We start from the raw sequence: 13,001 nt of genomic DNA on the forward strand, positions 1-13,001 counted from the left end.
CCTTGCGTGCTAGCAATTCTCAGAAAATGAGGTCGGAAGGAGTGATTTCAAGTAGTTTGGAATCCATTCCAAAAATTAGATAATGGTTCTAGTTTAGTTCTGTTACATTCAGTCATTACTCTAGAAGCAGTTTCCTTCCTCCCTTTCCCCTCCCTCTGAATATAAATAAAATATGCTGAAATCCCAGATGAGCTCTGCTTTTAAATGAGCTACTTATTGAATTATAGAAAATTTTAAATGGAAGCATCCTAGTGGTCATATTTGGAAAGGTTAGAGAATTTGTCCAAGGTCATAAGACAAATTCCTGCAAGTCCTGGGTGAGCCCCAGGATTCTCATTACCAGATTCCTGCTCCTCCTGTTGCCGCTTTCTGCCTCCATATGTGATGGGAAAACCCTTGTCAGCATGGCGGACAGTGGGCAAGGCTGGGAGTTGAGTTCCCATGTTCACTGACAATTTCTCATGTGTCCCTTAGGCTATGCATTCAGTGAGGATGGTGAATATTTTGCCTATGGTCTGAGTGCCAGCGGCTCCGACTGGGTGACCATCAAGTTCATGAAAGTCGATGGTGCCAAAGAGCTTCCAGATGTGCTTGAAAGAGTCAAGTTCAGTTGTATGGCCTGGACCCATGACGGGAAGGGGATGTTCTACAATGCATACCCGCAACAGGATGGGAAAAGTGATGGTAGGTTGCGACTTGAGATGAAGCACCTTTTTCATGAAATGAAGTGTGTCTCCACATAACTTAGAGAAGAAGCTAGACCCTGCATAGAGGTTGCTTGGTCTAGAACCATGTTTCCTTGAAGGATGTTGTATCTGTTACCATTGTTGTGTAACAGATCTGCCAAAACTTTGTGGTTCACAATAATGACCATTTATTTTTGCTCGTGAGTCTGCAAATTGGCCAGGCAGTTCTGGGTGTAGCTGAATTCTGTCATGTACCTGTGATTAGCTGCCAGTCAGTTGAACATGTCTGGGGCCTCCATGATGCTCCATGTGGTCTCATCCTCTAGCAGGCCAGCCCGGGCTTGTGTGCACAACAGCTCTTCAAGAGAGAGCCGAAAGGCACGACCTCCTTGATGCCTGGGCTTGCTCCTGGAACATCACTTCACTGCTTTCTTTTGGCCAAAGCAAGCCACAGGGCCATTCAAGGGTAGGGAGACAAATACAGGGAATTGTGAAAAATTGGAGCCATTTTTATTGCAGTGTCTATTCTTCACAGATGTAGTCTCTCTCCCAAGAGGGTCATGGAGAAAATGGATTTTTTAAAAAAATAAAACCGACTTATTTAATGAGGTTTAATGAGTGATGATAAAGTTTTACAGTAATCACATCTCTTCCTCTCAGAAGTTGCAGGTCATCTGTTGGTCACATTTGTCTTGACACTTTTGTCCTTGTTAACTTCCGGGGCATGTGTTCTCCTTTTGAGTTGCACAGAGATCCTGTTATGTGCAACTGGTCCCCTTTTTTCCCTTTACCTCTCACCTTCCTAGGTAGGAAGGACACTATAGCTTGTACCTTACTGGTACAAGCTGTCAGCATCATCTTCTTTATGCTACTCCTTATTTCCATGTGGTGTAAAGCATTTTCATGTTGTTTTGGTTGGTCTTTACAGGTGGGTTTTACCATCTGTTTGCTGAAGATTTGGAGCTGGGGTGCAGGGTTTCAGTTACTTTTGGCAGTGTGTGGGCTAGCAGGAAGCAAGGCTAGTCCAGTGCTTTCTCCTGCACGTGCTGTCCCCTTGTCATGAATTGCTATATCGTTGGGGATACATGTTCTTTTCTCTTTTCCCCCAAGATGAGTTGGGAGTGAGTCTATTATGCTTTTCATTTTTTTCAGCTACAGTTAGCTTTTGCTGCCTTTGATTAGATTACTGTAGTACCTTTTTCTTAGTTCAACCAATGAACTACAGGAGGAATTAAGAGTAGGCTTTTTATTCAAGGATGCTGGCTAAAGAAAGCTCTCTGTGCTCTGTGTACTGAATTAGCTGCCTGTGTTAAGAGTGCTACTGAGTTAGAAAAGGGTTGTTTCCAAGTCCCAGGAGACCAAAAAAGTTTATCACTAGCTGTTTCTTGTTAGAGGACAGTGTTACTAAGTTAACTTCTGGAAAAGCATGAAAATTATTATTTAACCTCAACTTCCATTGGCAGAAATAGTTATAATTAGTAACCGTGGTTGATTTAAGAAAACCGACATCTCCCAGCTGTAATTTTGCTGTCCTCTTGTCTGGAAGACCTCAACAGCCTCTCAGCTTGTGTGGTAGAGGACTTACTGAGTGAGGCTAAGCAATTCTGGTCCTGTGTTTCTTACCAGTGTTCCTAGAAAGCCCATGGAGAATCACCAAGTACTGTAAAACTTTTTTTTTTTTTCATGTGATGGTATCTTTTTTCTTTTTTCCTTCAACATTTTATCAACCTTCAACATTTTATCAAACATCCAAAATCAGCAAATATGTGTGATTATTTCTAGGGTGATAATCAACTGATACTTAACCCTCTGTTTTTTTTTAAATAGACTTAATCTTTTGTTGTTGTTGTTATTCAGTATTTTTATGCATTATAAAAATATTCATCATCATAAGTCATTACCATCTGTCACCATACAAAGTTATTACAAATTGTTGACTAAATTCCCTGTGCTGTACATTGTATTCTTGTGACATTTATTTGGGAATGGGAAGTTTGCACCTCTAATCCTGTTTACCTATATTGCCCATCCTCCCACCCCTCTCCCCTCTGGCAACCACCAGTTTGTTCTCTGTAGCTATGAGTAGGCTTCATCTTTTAGAGCAGATTTAGATTTACACCAGAATTGAGTAGAAGGTACCAAGATTTCCCATATACCCTCTGTTCCTTATCCATGCATAGCCTCCCCCATTATCAACATCCCCACCAGAGGCTACAATAGATGAGCCTACATGGACACATCATAATCACCCCAAATCCATAGTTGACATCAGAGTTCACTCTCGGTTTGCGCAAATGTATAATGATATGCATCCAGCATTGTAGCATTTTCACTGCCTTCATAATCCTCTGTGTTCCACCTGTGCATCCTTCCTTCCTCTGCCAGTCCCTGGCAACCACTGATATTTTTACTGTCCCTATAACTTTGCCTTTTCCAGAGTGTCATATACTTGGAATCATATAGTATGTAGCCTTTCAGGTTGACTTCTTTCACTTACTAATGTGTATTTAAGTTTTCGCCATATGTTTTTGTGGCTTGGTAGCTCAGTTCTTTTTAGCACTGAATAACATTCCATTGTCTAGATGTACTGTAGTTTGTTTATCCATTCACCTCTGAAGTACATCTTGGTTGCTTCCAAGTTTTGGCATTTATGAATAAAGTTGCTGTTAACCCCTGTGTACAGATTTTTGTGTTGATTTAAGTTTGCAGCTAATTTGGATAAATACCAGTGAACATAGTTTCTGCATCTTTTATGTTTAGTTTTGTAAGAAACCGCCAGACTATGTCCTGAAGTGGCTGTACAATTACATTTCCACCAGCAATGAATGAGAATTCCTGTTATTCCACATCTTGGCCAGCATTTGGTGGTGTGATGTTTTCTGGGTTTTGGCCATTCTAATAGGTATGTAGTAGCATCTCCTTGTTTTAATTTGCAATTCCTTGACGCATGCTGCAGAGCATCTTTTCATATGCTTATTTTCCTGTATCTTCTTTGGGAGGCTCAGGTCTGTTAAGGTCTTTGGCCCTTTTTAAAATTTGTTTTCTTATTTTGGTCTTTGTTTTCCTATTGTTGAGTTTTTAAAATTCTTCGTATATTTTGGATAACAGTCCTTTATCAGATGTGTCTTTTGCAAATATTTTCTCCCAATCTGTGGCTTGTCTTTTCATTCTCTTAACAGTGTCTTTCATGGAGCAGAAGGTTTTAATTTTAATGAAGTCTGACTTATCAGTATTTCTTTTATGCCTTTGGTGTTGTATCTAAAAAGTCATCACCAGACCCAAGGTCATCTAGGTTTTCTTCTGCGTTATCTTTTAGAAGTTTTGGGGGAGTTTTTTTTATTTTTTTGGACCACACAGCATGTGGGATCTCAGTCCACCAACCAGGGATCAAACCCCATGCCCACTGCAGTGGAAGCATGAAGTCTTAACCACTAGGCCACCAGGGAGGTCTCTCTTATAGGAGTTTCTTGATTGCATTTGCATTATAAAGCCTGCAATCCATTTTGGGTTAATTTTTGCAAAGTGTGTAAGGCCTCTGTCTTGATTCATTTTTTGCACGGGGATGCCCAGTTGTTACAGCACCATTTGTTGAAGGGACTGTCTTTTCTTCACTGTATTGCCTTTTTTCTTTATCAAAGATCCATTGACTTTTTTTATGTGGGGCTCTCTACTCTGTTCTCTTGATCTGTTTGTTCTTTTGCTAATACCACCCTGTCTTGATTCCATGTAATAAATCTTGAAGTTGGGTAGTGAAGGTGCTCCAACTTTGTTCTCTTCTTTGAATATTGTGTTGGCTCTTCCAGGTCTTTTGCCTCTCCACGTAAACTTTAGGATCAGTTTGTCCATGTCCACGAAATAACTTGCTGAGATTCTGACTGGGATTGCACTGAATCTGTAGATCAAGTTGAAAAGAATTGACATCTTGACAATATTGAGTGTCTTCCATAAGATATTGAGTATATCTTTCTGTTGATTTATTCTTTGATTTCTTTCATCAGTTGTGTAATTTTTGTCCTATATATCTTATACATATTTTCTTAGATTTATACCTAAGCATTCCATTTGGGGAACTGCTAATGTAAATGGTATTGTGTTTTTAATTTCAAATTCCACTTTTTCATTGCTAGTATATAGAAAAGTGATTAACTATGGTATATTGACTTTGTATTGGATAATCCTATAACCAGATACTTAGCTTTTTAGATGCTTCTAGCATTGTCTACTGTGGGAAGAATAGATTTTCTTAAAATTGTCAGCTGCGTTTCAGTGTACATTTTTAACCCCTTCAGGCACAGAAACATCCACCAATCTCCACCAAAAGCTCTGCTACCATGTGTTGGGGACTGATCAGTCAGAAGATATTTTGTGTGCTGAGTTTCCTGATGAGCCTAAGTGGATGGGTGGAGCTGAGGTATTGTACTACCATGAAATTTTATCCACAAATAGCATCTGTCATGGATTGTGTATATAAATATTCTCTTTACATGGTGATCCTTATGGATAGTGGAAAAGAAGTTGAATATTCTTTTGTTAAAAATATTAGACCTCAAGTGTACTCTTAATAGCGAAGGTGATAAATCTTTTAAAGGTAATCTCAACATAAAAATCTCAGTACTAAAAGTAATACATGCTTATGGTAAAAATGTAAAAGTACAAAGTAATGCAAAGTAGAACATGAATATTTCAAAACTTGATCCTAATCTCAGAGATGAAAAGAGTTTTCGTCCAGAAGTCTCTTTTTACACAAGTGAGAGTGAGGGCGAAGAGTGTTTGCTTTTCTTTTTTATACAGCGGTGCTCTTCATGCTTCTTGTTTACTTGTTTTTACATTCAAAAGTGTGTCTTTTGGATGTTTATGCATCTCACAGATGGTTCATACCTTCCCGGTCTTGATAAGAAAGAGCCTCTGGTGAAGTGATACATCTTTGTAGTTACTCTCCCAGATTTTATTCTGCATCTTGAGAATCAGCTGTTAAAAAAACTTAAAAATGCTTAGAATAAGAATTAGGCTTTTGTCAGCTCATTTATATATATATATATATATGAAATATATATATATATATATATATATATATATATATGAAATATATATTTTTTTAAGATATAAAAGCATTCTCAATGTTTTCATATAGGAGAGCTATCACCCCATTCTTACTGGGAGTGAGCGATTCACTAGAAACTTTTTAGTCCATTGAGCCTCTTATGTCTTCTCTGGGATATAGTTAGAACTTTGGTATGAAAGGGCATTTTAGATGTGAACTTCTGAACATGGGTCTGATTCACTGGGGGATGGAATAGGAATCCACGGTATTTCAGTCCTCATTCATTAATCCACTTTATTCCACATTGTCCTTTTATTTATTTTGTTTCTCTAGAACCATAGTTGGCAAACTGTTGCCCACAACTGAAATCTGGCCTGCTGCCAGCTTTTGTAAATAAAGTTTTCTTGGAACACAGCCACACCCGTTTGTTTACTTACTCTCTGTGGCTGCTTTCAGGCTATAATAGCAGAGTTGACTTGTTGCCACAGAAGGCCACATGGCCCAAAAAGCTGAAAATACTTTCTTGCCCTTACTAGAAAAAGTTTGCCAGACTTTAACACAGTGTGTTTACAGTGAATTTATAGGACTTATATATTATCACCTGAAGTTATGCCCTTCTTTCATGCTTTGTCTTCCCCACCTAACTTCCCATCCTACAAGCTTTTCTTGTATAGTTACTGTTGTCATTTTTCTCACATATTTGTTTCTGTGGTTTTTCTGACTCTTTGTAGATTATTATACTAAGTTTTCATCTTGGTCCAGCTTCTCCTCACACCTAAGGCTTCTGCATTCTGCAGATAGTAGGTGTTTGTTTATAAAATGATATAAATTTGTATCTTCATTTGAGTGAAACAATTAGGAAGGTAAATATACTACCCCAGAAAATGTCATGTTAGTTCATGTGTTTCTTTTCACCTTTTGTGGGGAGAGATGTTGATGGAGAAACATTATAGCAGATGTATTTTAATAAAGGTAAAATTATTTTATTGATAAAATGAAATGCAACTAAAAGTAAGTTCCAGAATACTGATCTTAACAAATTAGTCTGAAAGAAAACAATCTTCACTGCAGAATACACATGTAACTCCTTGCTCACATCTCTTTACTAGCATTTAATTGAAGCAGCTAGTTTTTTTTGTTTGTTTTTGTTTTTAAAAATCATGGTAAAGTATAGTTAACATAAAATTTATCAGTTTAATCATCAACTAAATTTATCAGCTTAATCATTTATAGAGTACAATTACACTAAGTGTGTTCACATTATTGCACAACCGTTACCCCTGTCTGTCTCTAGAACTTCTTCATCTTGTGAAACTGAAGCTCTGTATGCATTAAATGATAACTCTTCATCCCCTCTTCTGCCCAGGCCCTGGTAACCACCATTCTACTTTCTGTCTCTTTATATATTTGACTGCTCGAGGTACCTTGTGTAAATGTCATTATATAGAATTTATCCATTTGTGATGGAGACCTGGGTTTGATCCCTGGGTTGGGAAGATCTCCTGGAGGAGGGCATGGCAACCCACTCCAGTATTATTGCCTGTAGAATCCCCATGGACAGAGGAGCCTGGCGGGCTGTCGTCCATGAGGTCGCAAAGAGTCGGAAACGACTGAAGCAACCGAGCACAGACTTGGCATAAGAGCTTCAAGGTTTATTTAGATGTTATAGCATGTGTCAGAGTTTCCATCATTTTAAAAAGTGAATAATATTCGATTGTGTACATGTACTACACTTTGCTTATCCAGTCATCTGTAAGTACACTTGAGGTGTTTCCACAGCACGATTGTGAATAATGCTGCTATTAGTAGCCAGTTTTTAAAAATAACAGTTGAAACATATCGTATTTGCATTTAACATATATATTTATATATATATATATACACATATTCAATTCTGTGGCTAGGCAACTGAAAGGAAAAGCAAATTTAAATAGTTTGAGTGATCCTTCTATCATTCACTCAGTAGGTATTCACTCTGTGTAGTTCATCTAGTATAATCTTTACCATAACCTTTAGAGAACAGTGATCATTTCATTGCATAGACAAAATAAAATACCTGCGAGTATGATTAGCTTGCAAATCTATGATTGGAATTGCCTGCTGGGTATGTTAGACCCACAGCCTGTATCTTCTTAATCAGCATGCCCTCTGCCTCCCTTGACAAAAGGTAAGAGGTCATGTGAAAACAGCAGGAATGACCATTTAAAGAATGGTAGTAAACGGAGAAGGCAATGACACCCCACTCCAGCACTCTTGCCTGGAAAATCCCATGGACGGAGGAGCCTGGTGGGCTGCAGTCCACGGGGTCGCTAAGAGGCGGACATGACTGAGCGACTTCACTTTCACTTTTCACTTTCATGCATTGGAGAAGGAATGGCAAGCCACTCCAGTGTTCTTGCCTGGAGAATCCCAGGGACACAGGAGCCTGGTGGGCTGCCATCTCTGGGATCGCACAGAGTCGGACACGACTGAAGCGACTTAGCAGCAGCAGCAGTAATTGGAGAGCTGCATCTGTATTGCACAGAAGCAATAAATGAAGTTGTTAAATAGAAAAACAGAAATTCATGAGATGTGTCCAGTGAGTCCTGAGGAACTTTATACTGGATGAGCGCCCTGATGAGCGAATTGTGCAGAGGAAGTCGTAAGCAAACCGGTAGGCTTAGTAGACACAAACTGCGTGTAGATTTCATTAAGCTGTATTCCAGCTGCTTGAGGGATTTTGTTAGATGTCACCCTTTCAGTGGCCGGAGTGAGTTGGGCAGGTCCTGCTGAGAGGAATTTCTGGCTACATGAAAGAATACCTTCGTCCCTTAAACACGGATGCTATAGTTCTGAGCCTACAGAAGCCTGGGTCTACCCTGAATTGATGATTCAGTTCCAGGTCAGAAAAATCTAGGTTGTGCAAAAAGTCTCAATGTGGGAGTTTCTTGAACCTGTCAATGACGTGTGATAAATCCCAAGACAGTCCAAGAAACAGGTGTGCTATAGGCTGGCTGGACCAGAAGTACCATGCCTGGTGCAGAGCTTGCTCAGGGTGTTCACTGCACATGAAGCAGATGGTTTCCTAACAACCCCACCCCCAACTCCTTTTTTTAAAAATTTTTTTTTTTTGCTGCACTTTGTGACATATGGGATCTTTTAGTATCCTGACCAAGGATTGAACCTGTACCCTTGCAGTGGAGGCATGGAGTCTTAACCACAGGGCCACCAGGAAGTCTTCTAACAGTGTTTGTTTAGTGACCTGCACCTTAGAGGAAAGCAGTAGTCCCAATCATATCCACACTCCAAATGCACGTGCTGTGGTTGTTACTTTTATTTTTCAATAGTTGCCTTTTGTGTTAGTTACTCAGTCATGTCCAACTCTTTATGACACCATGGACTATAGCCCGCCAGACTCCTCTGTCCAAGGAATTCTTCAGCCAAGAATACTGGAGTGAGTTGCCATTCCCTTCTCCAGGGGATCTTCTGGAACCAGGGATTGAACCTCAGTCTCCTGCATTACAGGCAGATTCTTTACCATCTGAGCCACTGGGGATTGTCATTTTGAATCTAGTATTTTGTGAATACACCTAACAGCATCTCTCATTGGAGGATCCGTCACTCTAGTGACAGGGGTGGACTGGAGCACAAATCAGGAGATTTTAATTTTAGTCCTGTCTGTGTGACCTTGGGCAGGTCACATCAGCTCTCCAAGTATGTTTTCATGGTGCTTTAGATTCTCCAGTGGCCAACGGGGGAGGAGTTAGAGAAGGGGAAGGGAACTTTTACTCCTCTGGAGCTGTTTGTCCCTGTCTCCTCGTGGCTCTCAGTCATGACTGGTGCCTGGCACCAGCTCTTTGTGGCCTCCTTTTGCAGTGAGATCCCCTCAATTCTGGGAACCTCTGGACTTTGGAACCACGCATTCCCTCGTGTGAACCTTAAATTCTGGCTGACCTTGGCCATCATCTTCCCTTCCCCCAAACCTTCTCCTCTCAGCAAAATTCCCTTGAGGTTCCTGCCTCTCTGCCGCCCCTGCTTTCCATCCTTTTTCAGCAGGGACCTTTCCAGGTGCCTGGAGCTACCTACCAGCTGCCCTCCTGGTGCCTCTTGTTCCAGGAGAACCCATGTCCACCGGTCCCTCCATCCTGGATGTGCAGGCAGTGTTCAGCACTGCCCTCCTCACCTGCCAGCCCAGGCCTTCTGCCCTTGGTCCCTGCACACCTCCAGCTGCTGGGATCACAGAACTGCAGCTGCCTTATGCCTCCTGGGTGTAACATGAAACATACCTGGCATCTGGCTTGGAGGGACAGTGATGTCAGTTATTATGTAAGGTAGACTGTGAGGTTTCTGTTGGAGGGCAGGGTTGTGGGAGGGTAAGAAAAACCATGTTTTAGAAGATTCTTTTGGACACCCTCCACTCCACCGCCCCACGCCACCCCAAATCTATTTTAAAGTGATTTGTAGAGCGTTAAAAACACACATGCACACAAAGCAAGCATTTTGAGACACTTCTCCCAGCAGAGGGTGCTCTGGAGTATAGATTCTGAAAACACATCACATCCCTTTAGCAGGGACTAAAGAGAAAATGCCCAGCCTCTTTGTGATATACAGCTGAATCCTACACTGAGGACCTAATTCTGTTGTACCTAATTCTTGGGGGAAGTTAGGAACGGGGGAGGTTTGTTTTTTAACAAAGGTAATCCCTTGGGCTTCTCTGGTGGCTCAGTGGTAAAAAATCCTACCAAGCAGGAGATACAAGTTTGATCCCTGGGTTGGGAAGATCTTCTGGAGAAGGAAATGTCTACCCACTCCAATATTCTTGCCTGGAGAATTCTATGGACAGAGGGGCCTGGTGGGCTACAGTTCATGGGGTCACAAAGAGTCGAACATGACTGAGCCACTAAACAACAAATACTGATCTTAATGTTTATCACATGTCTGCATAAACCATCTTCATATGTTCACTGTGATCCCTAGTAATTAAGATATGCATATACAGCTGACTCTTGAACAGTGTGGGGGTTAAGGGTCCTAATAACTTAATCAGATTATTAAGTTAGTATCCTAATAACTTAAGAACTTTGTATATGTTGTTCCTCCATGTCCACTATTTACATCCACAGATTCAACCAATCCTGGTCTTTGTCGCACTGTAGTATTTACTGTTGAAAAAAATCCGTGTGTAAGTAGAGTCATCTTACTCAAGGGTCAACTGTGTTTGTGTACATGTTTGTATATGTTACACATATGTCAACGTGTAAAATCGTTACCTAATGCTTAACTCTTTGTGGGCATTCAGGATGTACATTTCTGTACTCCCTCTTCTGCTGCTGAGGTTCATGCACATAAAGATCCTGTAGACACTGGTGTGCCCAGCGTAGCCCTATAGGGCAAGCGCAGTCGAGTCCAGTGTTCCTCAGGAAACTCTGCCTCACCTGCCCCTTTCTTGTTGGATAGTTTTGGCCCTGAGCATTAACTGTTCGGCAGCTCTCTTCCTGGTCAACACAGTTCACGTATTTACTCCCCAAATACCTGGAAGCCCTTACCCTAGGTCCACCACTGTGCCAGGGTCAGGTGGTACATAGGAGCAGAGATGGGCAGGCTCTGGCCCTGATGGAGGATGTTTGTCTGTAGTAAACTACACTAAATAAACATTTTTAAGTTGACAGAGAGGCTTCGGGCGGGGGGTGATCCATGACGGACTTCCCATCATGTTCAGTTTGTGTGCCATTTTAAGGACACCCTTGTCCTCTTGACCTTAACTTTGGTGCTTGAACCTGAGGCTGCCGGCATATGTGCTGGTGGGTGGCCCTTCACCCCCTTGTGCTGTCCCAGGGGGTGTACTTTCCCTGGCTCCTGAAGACGGATTCCGTCTGTTCATCTCAGGAGAAGCGGTCCTTGTTTCAGTCCTGGGGGTACTCCTGATCGGACCGTGTGTGTCCAAGGCTCACCACTCTCGTCCTCTCTTTCACTGGCATTGCACGAAGCAATAAGCTCCGTCATGCTGCTGGACACGCAGGGCAGAGCGTGGTGGGGAAGGCAGAAAGCCAGGAAGCCAAACTAAAGACCTGGATGTGAGAAAGGCTGCAGGGGGCACTGCTCTGAATTCATGAAACAGCTTCTGATGGGGGAGAATTGTTTTTGCCTTAGAAAATTGGATTTGTTGATCATCACTTTTCTCAGCTTCTCAGCTGCCCCCAACCACCACCCTACAGCTCAGTAGGGGAGAAAAGAGAACAGTAAATTCTTATATAACCAGGCTCATGTGCCAGAGAAACAATCAGGTAGATGAGAAAGAGTGACTATAACATGTTGAGACCTCCGTTGCCCATTTTACTTTGAATGTGTTTTCTTCTCTTAGAATGTTCTTATATATCTGTTTCTGGCATACGCAACAACATATTCTAGAGTGCTGGGGTTTCTTTCTTTTCTCCCTCCTTGCTGTGGTAGCACCCAGTATTGGGAAAGCTGATTTCAGGACTACCCATTAGAAATGTTTATGTCAGTGCTTATCACACTGCTTATAAATGACCACCCGGTGTGTCTGCTGCTGATACTGTCTCCTGTTTTTATAACAAATCCATAATGAGTCCCATAAATGAAAAGCTGTCCCTTTAGGTGATTAGTTTGACATTTGAAAGTTTTCCTAGATTATATTTTGGAAACATACATAATATTAAAGATAAGTTGCTATGATTCACAACTACTATGAAAAGAATCCAAAAGAGTCTATGAAATAAAATTGATAGTTTTTTGCTCTGAGAGGAACATGGTTAGCTCTCAAATGCTATTAAAATCCATTGTCACTCCTTTTGTTAATTTCCCAGGCAATTTTAAGTCTCGCTGCTTTTCAGTGTACTTTTCTTATACATGCAATTAATTCTTTGTGGTAATATATAAAAGACTTTTCTCACTTTGAAAAAGTGCATGTACTTTCAAGTTATGAAAAAACTTCCTCCACCCTCTTCTTGTTGGTTTCTAAGTAGAAAAAGTGATACATATTAAAGAAATGTCATGTCCGTGAAGATTTGGTTATTAACACAAGACTATGTAACCATGGAGTCCAGAAGCTCTAGCATAAAACAGTTAAGAGCTTTTTTTTTTGAAAAGGATAATAAGTTTGATGAAAGTCCACATATTCTGTATATATGTAAATATTAGTTATGTGTCTTGATGTTTTGGAAGACAGTTTTGGAGGTAATTTAAAACATTAAGGTTGAGAGTTTAAAACATTAAGAAGTGATCGTCTGTCAATTTTCTCTTAATAAGAGGTGCATGAAGAAAAGCTGGCTTAT

The 13,001-nt window shown here is 40.8% G+C and overlaps 1 protein-coding gene across 1 annotated transcript in view; it reads left to right on the forward strand.

Annotated features, from left to right (window-relative positions):
• The window catches only part of PREP (prolyl endopeptidase), a 132,570-nt gene that overhangs the window by 29,974 nt on the left and 89,595 nt on the right, over positions 1 to 13,001 (forward strand). The window contains exons 5-6 of the mRNA XM_061427708.1: positions 475 to 684; positions 4,976 to 5,097. Of these exons, the coding sequence (XP_061283692.1) occupies positions 475 to 684; positions 4,976 to 5,097 (332 nt within the window). The remainder of the gene's footprint in view (positions 1 to 474; positions 685 to 4,975; positions 5,098 to 13,001) is intronic.

This window comes from Bos javanicus, chromosome 9 (assembly GCF_032452875.1).
Source record: "Bos javanicus breed banteng chromosome 9, ARS-OSU_banteng_1.0, whole genome shotgun sequence".
Classification (NCBI taxonomy): Eukaryota; Metazoa; Chordata; class Mammalia; order Artiodactyla; family Bovidae; genus Bos; species Bos javanicus.